Consider the following 12,805-nt stretch of genomic DNA (forward strand, 5'->3'; position numbering starts at 1 on the left):
GGTTATTGTTATTACTGTCAGTGGTGTTGATGGTTATTATTATTATTATTATTATTATTATTATTATTATTATTATTATTATAAAAAACAGACAGGCATGGGACGCATGCAGAGAAGTTCCAATTATTCAAGACGAGCAAAAACAAAAACCCAAAAAACGACTCAGGTTTATGAAATGGTTCTGCTGTTGCATGGTTGGCACCCTTGTGTTTGCACTTGCATTACTGAGTAAGGTAAGCTGTGTTGTTTACTGCAAAAACCTGACATGTATATGATTTTAAATATTACCTCTAAAAATATCTGTTAACATTATCATTCTTTTCGTGTAGTCATCATTTCTGATTTTGGTAACACTTGGAAGCAATGTGAGTGTGAGTTTGCCTGAAGGACAAAAAGCGAGCGCTCTGCTGAGTATCGGCTGCGTGTTGGTTGGACCAAATATTTTGCTTCTGCTCAAGAGTCTGTGGAAGTTCATTTTCAAAAGTGCAATAAAACCATCCAAGAAAACGATCATGTGGGTAAGTGCATTTATTGGGACTACATAAAAATAAATGACTTTGACTTGATTTTCATCTTACTAATCTTTTACAACAAATCTGTTTTTTTTGTTTTCTAGGTGTTGTTTGTTGAGTTTTTGGTGTCACTTGGAGAAGTGGTTGTGACAGTGGTGGCCATGCCATATTTTGACATTGTCACTAATGTGATGATCTTGAACAGTGTGAGCATTCTGTCAGCAGTGTTCCAGGTAGTTGATCAATGTCGTGCAAGATATAAAGGGGAAAGTGATTCATACCAACCAATGTCCTGCAAAGTGGAATGTGGAAAGTGGTTCAGACCAGTTATTTCCGTCATCTTCATTATTCTGGGCTACGTCCTCTTCATAATAAGCTACTTAGCAATAGAAGAAAGCCCCTTTCAAGTAAAAAGATCTGTGTACCTGGCCATTGTAGGAACCATTTTTGTTTCATTGAACTGGTGGGAGAACTACAGCAGTCTGTTTCCATTTTTGGAAGACATCTCCAAAGACATAGCCAGTTCCCAGAATGTGGTTTGCATTCTGTCCAGTGTGGTGAAAGTTGTGGTCACTACGGCTGTGGTTGGAGGTAGTGTTCCTTTGTCAGAATGGAGGTCCCTAAGCTTGATCCCTATAAGCGTGAGCAAGACTGTCTTTGGTTTGATGGCAATCCAGATTGCTTCTTCTGCAATGTGCCGCTGGTTTGTAGTGGTGGCTTGCAAGATGCATGCCCTGCGTCGCTGTTTTGTTCTGCCCATGTACTTGTCTTCTGTGGCTGTTCTGCTGCTGTTCATTACTCTATTTGCGCCTTCTGCCAAGTGCCCCAATTCAAATAGTACTTTTTCTACAAATGAGCCTTTTGATTACCAGACCATCAGTATTTCGCTTTGTTCATTGATGACCGACATCACGCGCACACTTTCCTCACGACGTATTGTGTCAGAAATGAATGTTGGAGGATTGGTGGTTCTTGGCATGTGTGCCATTAGCTGGTGGCTGGGACTCATGCTAAGTACTGGTTACATCTGGTTTCTGAAGATCCAGCGCATTGAGAGAACTCACGACCTGTTTGTGAAGCGGATGTATGAGGGAGCATTTCTGGAACAGTCCATGTTGCTCAACACACGTTTTGTGGCCAGGGAGAAAAAGAAGGATGAAGGGTATTATACTGACATCCTGATCACAAAACATGACTAAATGTATAATACAGTGTGAAATGCAGAAAGAACATTAAACATTGCTTTGTTTCTCCTTAGATCAAAAGGCCAAGTGACAGTCTATTTATGTGCAACAATGTGGCATGAGACATATGATGAAATGATGAAAATAATCATCTCAATGTTCAGGTAATTTTAGTCTAATATACTTGGGAATGTGTGTAATATAAACTTGTTTTCACTAAAAACAAGAATTTGTGACCAGGCTGGACAAATTCCGTCCAAAAATGAACAACCACAATGATGCTTTCTTCGAGTTCCATATTTACTTTGACGACGCTTTTAAGGATGTGCAGAATGGCAAAGTGCGACATGTAAACGAATATGCTGAGATCCTAGTGGAAGTAATCAAAGAAGTTTACATGTAAGTATCATCACATGACCTGTTTTAACCAAGTAAGGAAATTACAGAGATGAGGGGAAAAATAAACTAGTACATGTTTGGTCATGTATTAGAATTTTTAGTGAGGACGACCCATGTATATTCAAGAAGAAGCCTCGTCTCCCTCAGCAGAAGATCATCAGCACTCCATATGGAGGTCGTCTGGAGTACACACTTCCTAAAGGCAACATAATGATGGTTCACTTCAAGGACAAACAGTTGATTCGACACAAAAAGAGATGGTCCCAGGTAAGTTCCAAAGCAGGTAAAGAATTAAATTAAATCCACTGTTTTACTTTAAGACCAAAGTGTGGTGATTACATTCTATTTCAAACAGATCATGTACTTATACTACCTCCTTGGCTGGAGACTCAATAGCAAGTATTTGAAGATGTTTGAGCAGGGTGAAAATGTGGATGACCTGAGGAAAAGCCTAAAGGTATGGAACTGGCTTAGGATGACTGGTCCTTCCAGACACAACATATAATACTTTATTAAACCTGTACCAAGATAACCCAAAGAAAACCAAGTCACACTAAATTGTTGCCCATTAAATAGGTCTTTCTAAGATTCATTGACTCACCCTACAAATTTTTTGCCTTTTTCTGAATCAGAAAGAGAAAGAGAACACTTACATCTTGGCCCTGGATGGAGACACAGATTTCCAGCCCTCTGCTGTGATGTTACTTATTGACAGACTTAAACTCTACCCAGAGGTGGGTGCTGCCTGTGGCCGGATTCACCCCACTGGCACTGGTATGATGAGCTGCTTGTTCTGTTTATGGTTTTAGTTAAAACCTAGATACCAGTACCTTGTGTAAATTCTTCTTAATCAACAATTTTAGTCCACCTTAAAATGGGTAAATATTTTACTCATTTTTACTCATGCTTTCTGATACCATTAAGTAGCTCTACATGAGAGCTAATAAATGCATTGACCTTAATCCCTGTTAAAACTATGTTTCTGAAGGGCCCATGGTGTGGTATCAGAAATTTGAGTATGCAGTGGGCCACTGGCTGCAGAAGACAGCAGAACATGTGTTTGGCTGTGTGCTCTGTAGCCCTGGTTGCTTTAGTCTCTTCAGAGGTGCCGCCCTCATGGACGATAATGTCATGAAGAGATACACCACCAAAGCAACAGAAGCCAGTCACCATGTACAGTACGACCAAGGTATTAACTGATATATGATATATAAGTATATCTTCTCAAAAATTAGACAGTAATTTATTTTTATTGCTAAAGTCTAATTTTGCTAATTCCATGCACCAGTTGACATTTAAAGAAATCTAACCAACCTGGCGCTACTAAATAATGGAATAATACATGCAAATAATACTTCTTTTTACTATTAGAAACTGACATGGAGTTACAAAATTCTTAATTCCAGTAATTAGGAATGCATAAAGAATGTTTATGACTGCTGCCAAATTACTGACAGCACTACTGCCAAATTTAAAAAATCATTCAAAATTACAATGAAAACAAACTCAGAAATGAAATAATTATGTAAATGTAAAATTAAGTGTGCCTTATGGGTTAATGAGCTGTAAAAATTCCTCTTGTACTATTGTGTGCTTCCAGGAGAGGACCGCTGGCTCTGCACTCTCTTACTGCAGCAGGGTTGGAGGGTGGAGTATAATGCTGCATCGGACGCCTACACCAACGCACCACAGGACTTCAAAGAGTTCTACAACCAGCGGCGGCGCTGGGGGCCCTCCACCATGGCCAACACCATTGATCTGCTTGGCTCTGGGCGCCTGACTGCTCAGCGAAACAGCTCCATCTCTAAACCATACATCCTTTATCAGGTCATCAGCATGGGTGCCTCCATTTTGGGCCCTGCCACCATCTGCCTGATGATAGCAGGTGAAGAGCTTTACACTTTAAAATGGTTTATTTCTATCATTTGTTAAAAGAAAAGGACTCTAAACATGCTCATATGCATAGTTGCCTCACTCTTATGTGTAATAATCTTTGACATTTGTCTGTAATGTCTCTTGCAGGAAGCTTTACTTTCATAATGAATATGGAACAAAATGCTGCTCTGATTGCAGCCACAGTGCCTCCCATAATCTACCTGGCACTGTGCTTCAAGCTGAAAGCTGACACACAGATCCAGATAGCAGCAGTCATGAGTGTTCTGTATGCATTCCTCATGACTGGAACTATTCTCTCTATCATAGGTAATACTGTGCTCTTTGACATCCACTTCATGTAATGATTTCTGGTTTTCCTTACAGAAAAGTCACATGAACTTCACATATGTCTAATGTAGTTATGAATCATCTAGTTGTTACAATACATGATTCACATGTGAACTTTTACACATGCTTTTTACACACAATTACTTTCCATATGTGATTTTTAGTCATAATTAATGTATTTTGCAGGATTTTGACACATTTATTTTCAAATGTGATTTATTTTTACATGACATCTATTTTTGTGTGACTTTTTTGTTGCACACGATTTGTTTATTTTCGTGTTATTTTTTATACAAGATTCATTTATTTTCACATGTAATTTTTTACATGATTAATTTAATTTCACTTCACTTCATTTCACTTTATTTTACTTGTGATTTTTTTCCACATGATTCATTTATGTCCACATGTGATTCTTACACATGATTCGTTTATTTTCATGTTCACATTTTTCACAAGTAGGACATTTTATTTATGAGGTGTAATTTTCTCACATGAATAATGCTTTTTTTTTTTTTTACATATTATCACATATTGTTCACATCTATAGCTATAACCATTCTGAACAAAAATTCTAATAATGAATTATATCTTTTGAACCAGTATCAGGTATAAAAACCGAGCAGCCAAGCAGGAATTTAAATGACCCCAACCTTGTCTGTACTGTACTGTCTTAGGTGACATAGTGAGGAATCAGACATTTATGACCCCCAGTGGCCTGTTTCTGATTAGCATGACTCTACTGTACCTCATCACAGCAGCTCTTCACCCTCAGGAGTTTTCCCTGGTCATCTACGGGGTGCTGTATTTCCTCTGTATACCCAGTGGCTATCTCCTGCTTTCTATTTACTCCATTGTGAATATGAACAATGTCTCATGGGGGACACGAGAGACTGGTGGCAAAGTGGAAACTGTAGCAGTGAGCGCCATCAAGAGGCAGGTCATACAGGCTGCATGCTGTAAATGCCCCTGCTGGAATAACAGTGACGCTACGAGTGTAAATGAACCACCAATCAAATCCACAGTATCTGAAGGGGGAGATCTTAAGGTCCACATGGATTCTGAAGAGACTGAGAGGTAAATAAATAAATAAATAAATCACCAGTAAAAAAAATAATTTTTACTGTTATTTTTTCCAATTCCACATATCTTAATTGACAATACTGCATGACAAATTTATTTTTTATTGCTTACTTTTTTTTTATTATGGTTCATCACCATGTTGTACTCTCCCACAACTTTAGGTATCATCATTATAATATCATCATTTCAGTCTATAATCTAGCATTCTGGCACTCTCCTAGTAGTTAGTTTACGTTCCTAAAAGAGTATTTCATTTTATGATTCACTTTCCCCATAATAGTTTATTGCTTTCATTTTAAGAAATATATAAATCAGTGGGTCAAGTTTATAATTTATTACTGGCTAAAATATTTTTCCCATACTCCTTCTTTTAATAGATCACATAAATGCCTCACATTACAAATTCCTAAAAGTAAGTGTTGTGCATTGCTATTACATTTTTATTTGAATATAAACAGTATAATCTATGAAATGATGAGTGCATCATGGTTGATAATTTTTTTTCCAATGCTATTTCAATGGATAAATAAAGGCTGGATTGAAGATCTGCAAGTAAAATCTCATGACTTCCTGCTACACCAGGCCACACTCTCAGAGGTATAATCTATCTTTTCAGTCTCCAAAATGTTCAGATTTATTGTACTTATTTGACATTATTCTACATATTTTCTCCCAATGTTCAAGGATGAAACTGAGTTTTGGAAAGAACTGCAGAAACGGTATTTGGAACCTCTTAAAGAAAACAAAGAGCAACAGGAAAAAGTCGCAGAAGAGCTCAAAGACCTTAGAAATAAGGTGAGACTGTACAGAGTATGCAGACATTGTAAAACATTCAAAACAAAATGTAGAATTACAACTGATCTAGTAAGATTTGTTTTCTTATTTAGGTGGCATTTGTCTTCTTCATCTGCAATGCTCTTTGGTTGATGGCCACCTTGTTCCTCCAAACCATTGGCAGCGCTGTCAGCCTGCCTATTCCAAAAGTGTATCCAAATGGGACTGTTGCAAAAGGCGAAACATTTTCTGTTGATCCAATATCACTGATGTTTCTTCTAAGCTTTGCATTGCTCCTATTTATGCAGTTTTTTGCAATGCTTTACCACAGGTAACTAAATCTGTTTCTCCATTATAACCATATACTGGGGAGAAAGAGATAGTGAGAGAGAAAGAGAGAGAGAGAGAGAGAGAGAGAGAGAGAGAGAGAGATTGAATTCTCAAACAATTGAATTCTTGATTAATTTTCTTTATATCACAGTGATGGTGAATTCTTAAATCAGAAGCTATTGATTAATTTTCTGTAACAGCAGCTCTGACAACAGTGCTGGTGTTTTCACAAATTATCCTACCTATCAAGACGTCCTACCAAGGGTTACTGCACATTAGCACTTCACTTTTGCATGTCGATAAATTAATGTGTCTTCTTATATATTAAAGCTAGAGGCGTTTTTTGATAAAGTCACAGTAATTAAGTAGACAAAATAGCACAAAATCCTTGTGGTATTGTTTTACAAAGATTCATAAATATGTCTTACAGTAGGACAGTTTGATAAGGTAGGACAAATCATTAGAACACTGGCTGTAATTTACATAATAGGTTTACATTAATGAGTTTGTTTTAATATGTTACTGTTTCCATAGTAACAACTCATTCACAGGGACTTGTATAGCAGATGAACTACATAATCTAAGCCTAATAATATTGTCAGTCAGTTGTATGTATGAATGTGTGTGTGTGTGTGTACATGTGTGTGTCTTTGGGTTCAGCACACAGCAGAAATGATAAAAGACAAACATGCACAACTTTAACAGCTGACTTTATTTTATTTTTATTTTTGTTATTTTTTAAAATACTTTACATTTGATAGAAAAGTAATGTGGACTGTTATAATGAAATACAATTTTGCAACCTTGGAGCGGAATATAATAGTTATTTGTGTATGTGTCTGTGTATTTCTTGCTTTCTTGGAATGTAAAAATATTTTTGTTGTATAACACATTTTAAGGCAGTGGAACAAAAATCACACAATTTCTTTCTCTTTTTTTCCAGAATCTACACATTAATCCACTTTGTGTCCTACGCTGACACTGAGATTAAGTCCTACTATCGAAAACCGGTATTCTTTCAAGTGACTGTTTTTTTAAAACATCAGTTAATACATATAAGGCAATTATGAAAAGAACTGTCATTTTTCTTAAGGTTCCTGGAGCTTTGGAAACCAATGTTCAGTCTGGGACAGAGATAGAAATGTCTTCATGTGCACAAATCCCTACTGCTGAAGAAGAGGTAATAAACGGCACTTTAATATAAGATCTCGAGACTGAAGCCATCTCAGCTGAAGGACACTCTAGCCCTGGATTAATGTAAATATTTATTTTGCTAGCGAAAGAACATTTTTAAAGACATTGGAAGTGCCATCACTGATATCCTACCAATGAAATGAAATACATGTTCAAATCTACATTTATTTTAAGTAGCTACTATTTTACTGTTTATCCTTTAAATTCTCTTCTGCCTGTTAACTGTTTCCTGTTTACATAAAGCTACTCAAAGAAAATAAAGTTTATTTAAAATAAATGATGGCAAACAAAACTTATTGGTCAGCCTAAAATACAAACACTACGTCCTATATGCACAATCTAAGACGTTGTACAATACATACAAAGAAAATTGATCTATTGTAAGTCATTGTGGATTGAAAAAAAAAAATCAGTGATGGTATAATGCATACATGATGTTAGTAAGTCTAATAATGGTTTCTATGTGAGGTCCAGACTTCACTGCAAAGTTCTTTCCTTATTCATGAAATCAGACTTGGGGTACACTAGAAACCCTGTGAAGGTTGTGTAGCGTCCCTGGTTGCTGTAAACAGCGTAGCGTTCATCTTGCTGGCTGTAAAGCCAAATGATGTCTCCTTGGTTCAGTACTAACAACAAACTCTGGCTCTGCATCTCTCTTTTTCGTGACATGTCCTCGTCAAACACCATGGCCTGCACCTCGCCTGTCCCTTTCATTAACTTCACTGACACGGCCCGTCGAGGGTGCTTCCCTACCGTGAAAGCAAAGAAGTATACTCCTGGCACTCGGCACGTGAAGTAGCCAGATGACTTGTTGAAATGGCCACCAATGTTGACATACTCCACATCAAATGTCAGAGCCTCCCTCTTGTCAAGTCTACTGCTTTCTCCCAGCATGGAGGATGTCCTAGCTACTGAAAATGCAGACCTGAGATATTCAGGGGCTTCTCTCCAGCTATAACTGGGGTCTCCAGGGGGCAGGCACTCAGGGGCAAGGTGGTTGCTCAGGTATCCCACAGAAGATGTAGACTCTGGGTATACTAGATAGCCAGAGAAAGTGATATAAGGGGCAACATTACTGGAAAGGGCATAGTCTGGGTTCTGCTGTACCAGCAGCCATACTGTGTCCATGGGCAACAGGCTAATCATAGCACTCTGGCTCTGCACCTTTCGGCCTTGTTTCCTGTACTCATTATAAGCCATAGCCTGTACTTCCTGTCTGTTCTTTACCAGCATCACAGACAGCAATTTCTTGGGGTACCTTCCCACGGTCAATGTGAAGTAGTAGGCACCAGAGATTCTGCAACGAAAGATGCCTGTGTCTGGGTTGAAGTCGCCACCCACATTGACAAGCAGGCGGTCAAAGGTCACGACTCGCTGAAAGCCACCCAGCATGCTGGTGCTGCGTGTGGCAGAGAAAGCCGAACGCAAGCTGGGCATCGTGGGAGAAATATGGAAAGGGCTGACACAGGTGATGAACAAGACTGTTTGACAGAACACATTTCTGGACAAGTTCCAGAATAAACCTGAGAATGGGAACATAACAGTTGAAGATAAATGCAAAGCCAGGCATTTGCAATCTATTTCATGAACAATGAGACTTTATGCCGAAAAAACAAAAATTAATCTAATAAGATTTCATTTTGCAATATTGTTAGAAATTATATTAGAAATCAGTCTCATTACTGTTTCATTTTAAATGTTTTTTATTTGTATTATACTGTATTTTAATATATATTTTAAAATTCTGATTAGTTTTAGTTATTTATTTGTAGGTTTTTTTTGGTTTTGCATTATAGTAATATCACTTTCAATTTTATATAGTTTTATTTGTTTTACTCACTCACGTTCACTCACTTTCTGTAACCGCTTTATCATGATCAGGGTCACATGATAAAGGATCCTGAGCCTATCCCATTTTATTTGTTTTAGTTTTAGTAGTTTTAGAACTTTGAGTTTTAGGATTAGGATTAATTGGAAGTTATTTATATATTCTGACTGGCTGTTAGTGAAAGACGGCTGTTGTTCCATATCATCTTCTTTTTTCCTAATTGGCTTTATGGGTTTCACAATATGGGATCCAAGCAAGATTTTATAGTCTGTTGTATGATGTATGATTGATAGTCTCAGCATTTATTGGCTGACATCCCAAAAAATGAAGCTGTGAGTCACTTTTTATTTCATTCGTCCATAGAGATGATGAATTTTCAAATGGAAAAAGGAAATACTGGACTTAGGGTGTTTTCTAACAATAGTAACCCTAGTAACATGTAAAAAGAAATATTTTTAGATTCATGGTATTCAAGTCAAGGATTAGTTTGAGCTACATACTGTATGCACTCACTAATTGTCAGCACTGTATATCATTCTGCTCAGATCAGATAAAGCACAGTATTTTTCACTTTTTTTTCATATGCAATGAAAGGTGAACACCAGGGTGTTGAGGCCCTTTTGTCAACATTCTGAAATGCCATATGAGCAAGTTAGGAAGTCTGGTTTAGCCTTGTCAGAATGCATTCCCTCTTTTCTATCAAGTGCTCACTGGAATCAGTAGCTGCTCTAATGCAGCTGGTATTGTCTGTTCACTCTGTGCACCGGGATTAGCCACTGGCTCAGTTCCCCTGTATCCTAAAACAATAGCATATTTGCGAATGGATGAGGCAGCGCAGGAAAGATTATGTGACCAGGAAGTATTAAGTAAGTATTAAGCAAAGCAAAGATCCAGTCTGAGATTAATATACAAAGACAAGTAGATACGCTGAGGCTCAGTTAAATTTTTAAAAAATTATATTAAATTGTAATTCTGAAAGTTCTACTGTGTCACAAATGGTCACAACTGGTAAACAGAAAATAATCAATAGATACACTAACTGTAACATTCGATTTAAAGAACCTAAGACTGAAAATATGTATCTATAATGATAAACACCTTTAAATATCCTAAATTTATGTCTGTGTTGCCCTGGTTAAAAGTCATAAAAGTGAAAACCTTTACTGAGCAATAATAGATAATAAATTGGAAATTTGTGTTACACAACTGTGCAATTTCTGCTGTAAGAAAGTGGAGACAGAAGTATTAGTTCTCCATTTAGACAAACAATTTTTTTTTTTTTACTGCGGTTACTATCTATAGATCTATCTATCTATCCAGGGAACACTGGGTGAGAGGCAGGACTACACCCTGAATGGGTCGCCAGTCACAGCATGCACACACACATTCACAAACTCATTCAGCAAAACTTTTCTTGTTTGAAATTTGCATGAACCTTTAACATTTAAAAAGTCTACAGATACTTTAGAACCATATAATTTTACCCAATAAAGCATCTAAACAACTACAACTTAACACAATGACTGTAATCTATTTGTTATTGTCTTTATCAGCAGTACTAATGTAGCTGTACATACCTGTTCTATACTGTTGAAGAGAGGTCATGTCTCATGAGCCTTATTCCTCCTTTTCTGAAAGCCCCTCTCACACTCTGGCACTAAACTGGTGAACTATTCAAATTCTGACATAGCGAACGCTTCTATGGAAGGCCATTGTGTTCAAAATGGGTCGCCGCATACGTAAGGAATAACCTGCGACAGACCATGCGGTTACATGAAAATATGAAATAGTTACCATGCCAAAATTTATTATTCTCACTCACTTCTCCAATTATTATTTTTGTTTGTACTTGCCTGAGATATTTTTGGTAAACTTTGTTGGTTGTATTTTCCAAAATATAAACAAATAATTTATTTAAACCATGTTAATGAACATGGGCATTATTTGTCTATTCAATTCAATTCAATTTTATTTGTATAGCGCTTTTAACAATGAACATTGTCTCAAAGCAGCTTTACAGAACATAAGAAACAAAAACATGCAAACGCTCCTAGATGTTAGACAGAATTATCCCTAGTGAGCAAGCCTGAGGCGACTGAGGCGACTGTGGCAAGGAAAAACTCCCTTAGATGATATGAGGAAGAAACCTTGAGAGGAACCAGACTCAAAAGGGAACCCATCCTCATTTGGGTGACACTGGAGAGTGTGATATGAACAATGTCCTTTCTGTATTTATTTATAGTCATGTAGGTTGTTGTCTTCCTCAAAGTCCTCAAAGTCCACATAGGGTTGGCGGCATTGCTTTGAACTATGAGGCAAGCTTTAGCAAACAAAAAAAATTGAACACTGAGCTTAATGAAGGTTATTAAATATTAAACATTTTGAGCAAAGCAAACCAGCCAATTTTCATGCATTTTTTGTAGGAGATTACAGTTTGCTGTGTTTTTACCCCACTTCCCCTTCCCAGGACTACTTGTGGTTGCCTGATCAATGTCTCCTGCCCAATTTGCACTGCACGGATCAGGTAGTAATCACGCTGCCCGATCTGTACCACATGTGTTAACGGTTTAATGAGGAATCCAACCCGCTGCATATGCACAAAAACATCACACTATGAAACTTGAGTGCTGCGGTTATAATGGACAAATGCAAACCTTTTATTTTCTTATATTCACGAAGATATAAAACAATATTTAATCATTTGTCCACCCTAGAAAACAAGACTGCTAAAAAACATGGGATGTTTTTGCTAAATTTGGTGTTTTTATGTAATCCACTTTTTAAAGTTTTTAGTTTTCTGTTAAATGTTATCTGTTAAGTCTAGCTCTTAATTAATATGGAATATTATTTCCAATTTTATATATAAATTAGATGTTTTCCTTTCTTTTCATCATGTAAATACAACATGTAAAAGTGACCAGATAAACTATCCAATTTCCATAAACATTTTAATGCAAATATTTAAAGAAAAAAAAAATCAGTAAAATATTCCAGGTCCTAAAAGAGAATGTGTTGTGGTAACTGATGCTGTTCCTATAAAGTTAATACTTTATACTTGTACATACAGTCTGTGAGCTATTTTGAAATGGTACAAGATGTGCTGTAATGTTGTGAAATGAAACACACGTGGTACAGATTGGGTAAAGTCCTACAGTATTTTTTTTATTTATTTATTTATTTATTTATTTTTATATGGCGCAAATCGCGGATTGGGTAACCACACTACTCATTCCTCTTCGGGGTTTGTATAGGTAAGGGCTAATCCACAGCTAGGTGTG

General features: G+C 36.9%; 2 protein-coding genes across 2 annotated transcripts; one reads left to right on the forward strand and one right to left on the reverse strand.

The window, feature by feature from the left end:
• Nucleotides 1-342: 342 nt before the first annotated feature.
• On the forward strand, nt 343-7,747 carry LOC113534702 (chitin synthase chs-1-like). The gene is made up of 17 exons (XM_053234654.1): nt 343-518; nt 617-1,674; nt 1,771-1,860; nt 1,937-2,095; nt 2,188-2,362; nt 2,451-2,552; nt 2,728-2,869; nt 3,084-3,284; nt 3,696-3,980; nt 4,118-4,297; nt 4,996-5,395; nt 5,779-5,813; nt 5,934-5,998; nt 6,086-6,196; nt 6,289-6,506; nt 7,449-7,515; nt 7,599-7,747. The coding sequence occupies exons 1-17, from the start codon at nt 513-515 to the stop codon at nt 7,707-7,709; spliced, it is 3,405 nt and encodes a 1,134-aa protein (XP_053090629.1). The 5' UTR covers nt 343-512; the 3' UTR covers nt 7,710-7,747.
• Nucleotides 7,217-12,270, reverse strand: c1qtnf13 (C1q and TNF related 13). The gene is made up of 2 exons (XM_026927475.3): nt 11,105-12,270; nt 7,217-9,222 (listed from the first exon to the last, which is right to left on the reverse strand). The coding sequence occupies exons 1-2, from the start codon at nt 11,130-11,132 to the stop codon at nt 8,177-8,179; spliced, it is 1,074 nt and encodes a 357-aa protein (XP_026783276.3). The 5' UTR covers nt 11,133-12,270; the 3' UTR covers nt 7,217-8,176.
• Nucleotides 12,271-12,805: the final 535 nt, after the last annotated feature.

The sequence above is a fragment of the Pangasianodon hypophthalmus genome, chromosome 6 (assembly GCF_027358585.1).
Source record: "Pangasianodon hypophthalmus isolate fPanHyp1 chromosome 6, fPanHyp1.pri, whole genome shotgun sequence".
Classification (NCBI taxonomy): Eukaryota; Metazoa; Chordata; class Actinopteri; order Siluriformes; family Pangasiidae; genus Pangasianodon; species Pangasianodon hypophthalmus.

Coding starts and splice junctions, on each gene's coding strand:
- LOC113534702 (XM_053234654.1), top strand. Junction 2,870..3,083: donor GATTCACCCCACTGGCACTG/GTATGATGAGCT, acceptor ATGTTTCTGAAG/GGCCCATGGTGTGGTATCAG. Junction 3,981..4,117: donor CATCTGCCTGATGATAGCAG/GTGAAGAGCTTT, acceptor TGTCTCTTGCAG/GAAGCTTTACTTTCATAATG.
- c1qtnf13 (XM_026927475.3), bottom strand. CDS start 11,132: ATGACCTCTCTTCAACAGTATAGAACAG. Junction 9,223..11,104: donor TCTTCAACAGTATAGAACAG/GTATGTACAGCT, acceptor TCCCATTCTCAG/GTTTATTCTGGAACTTGTCC.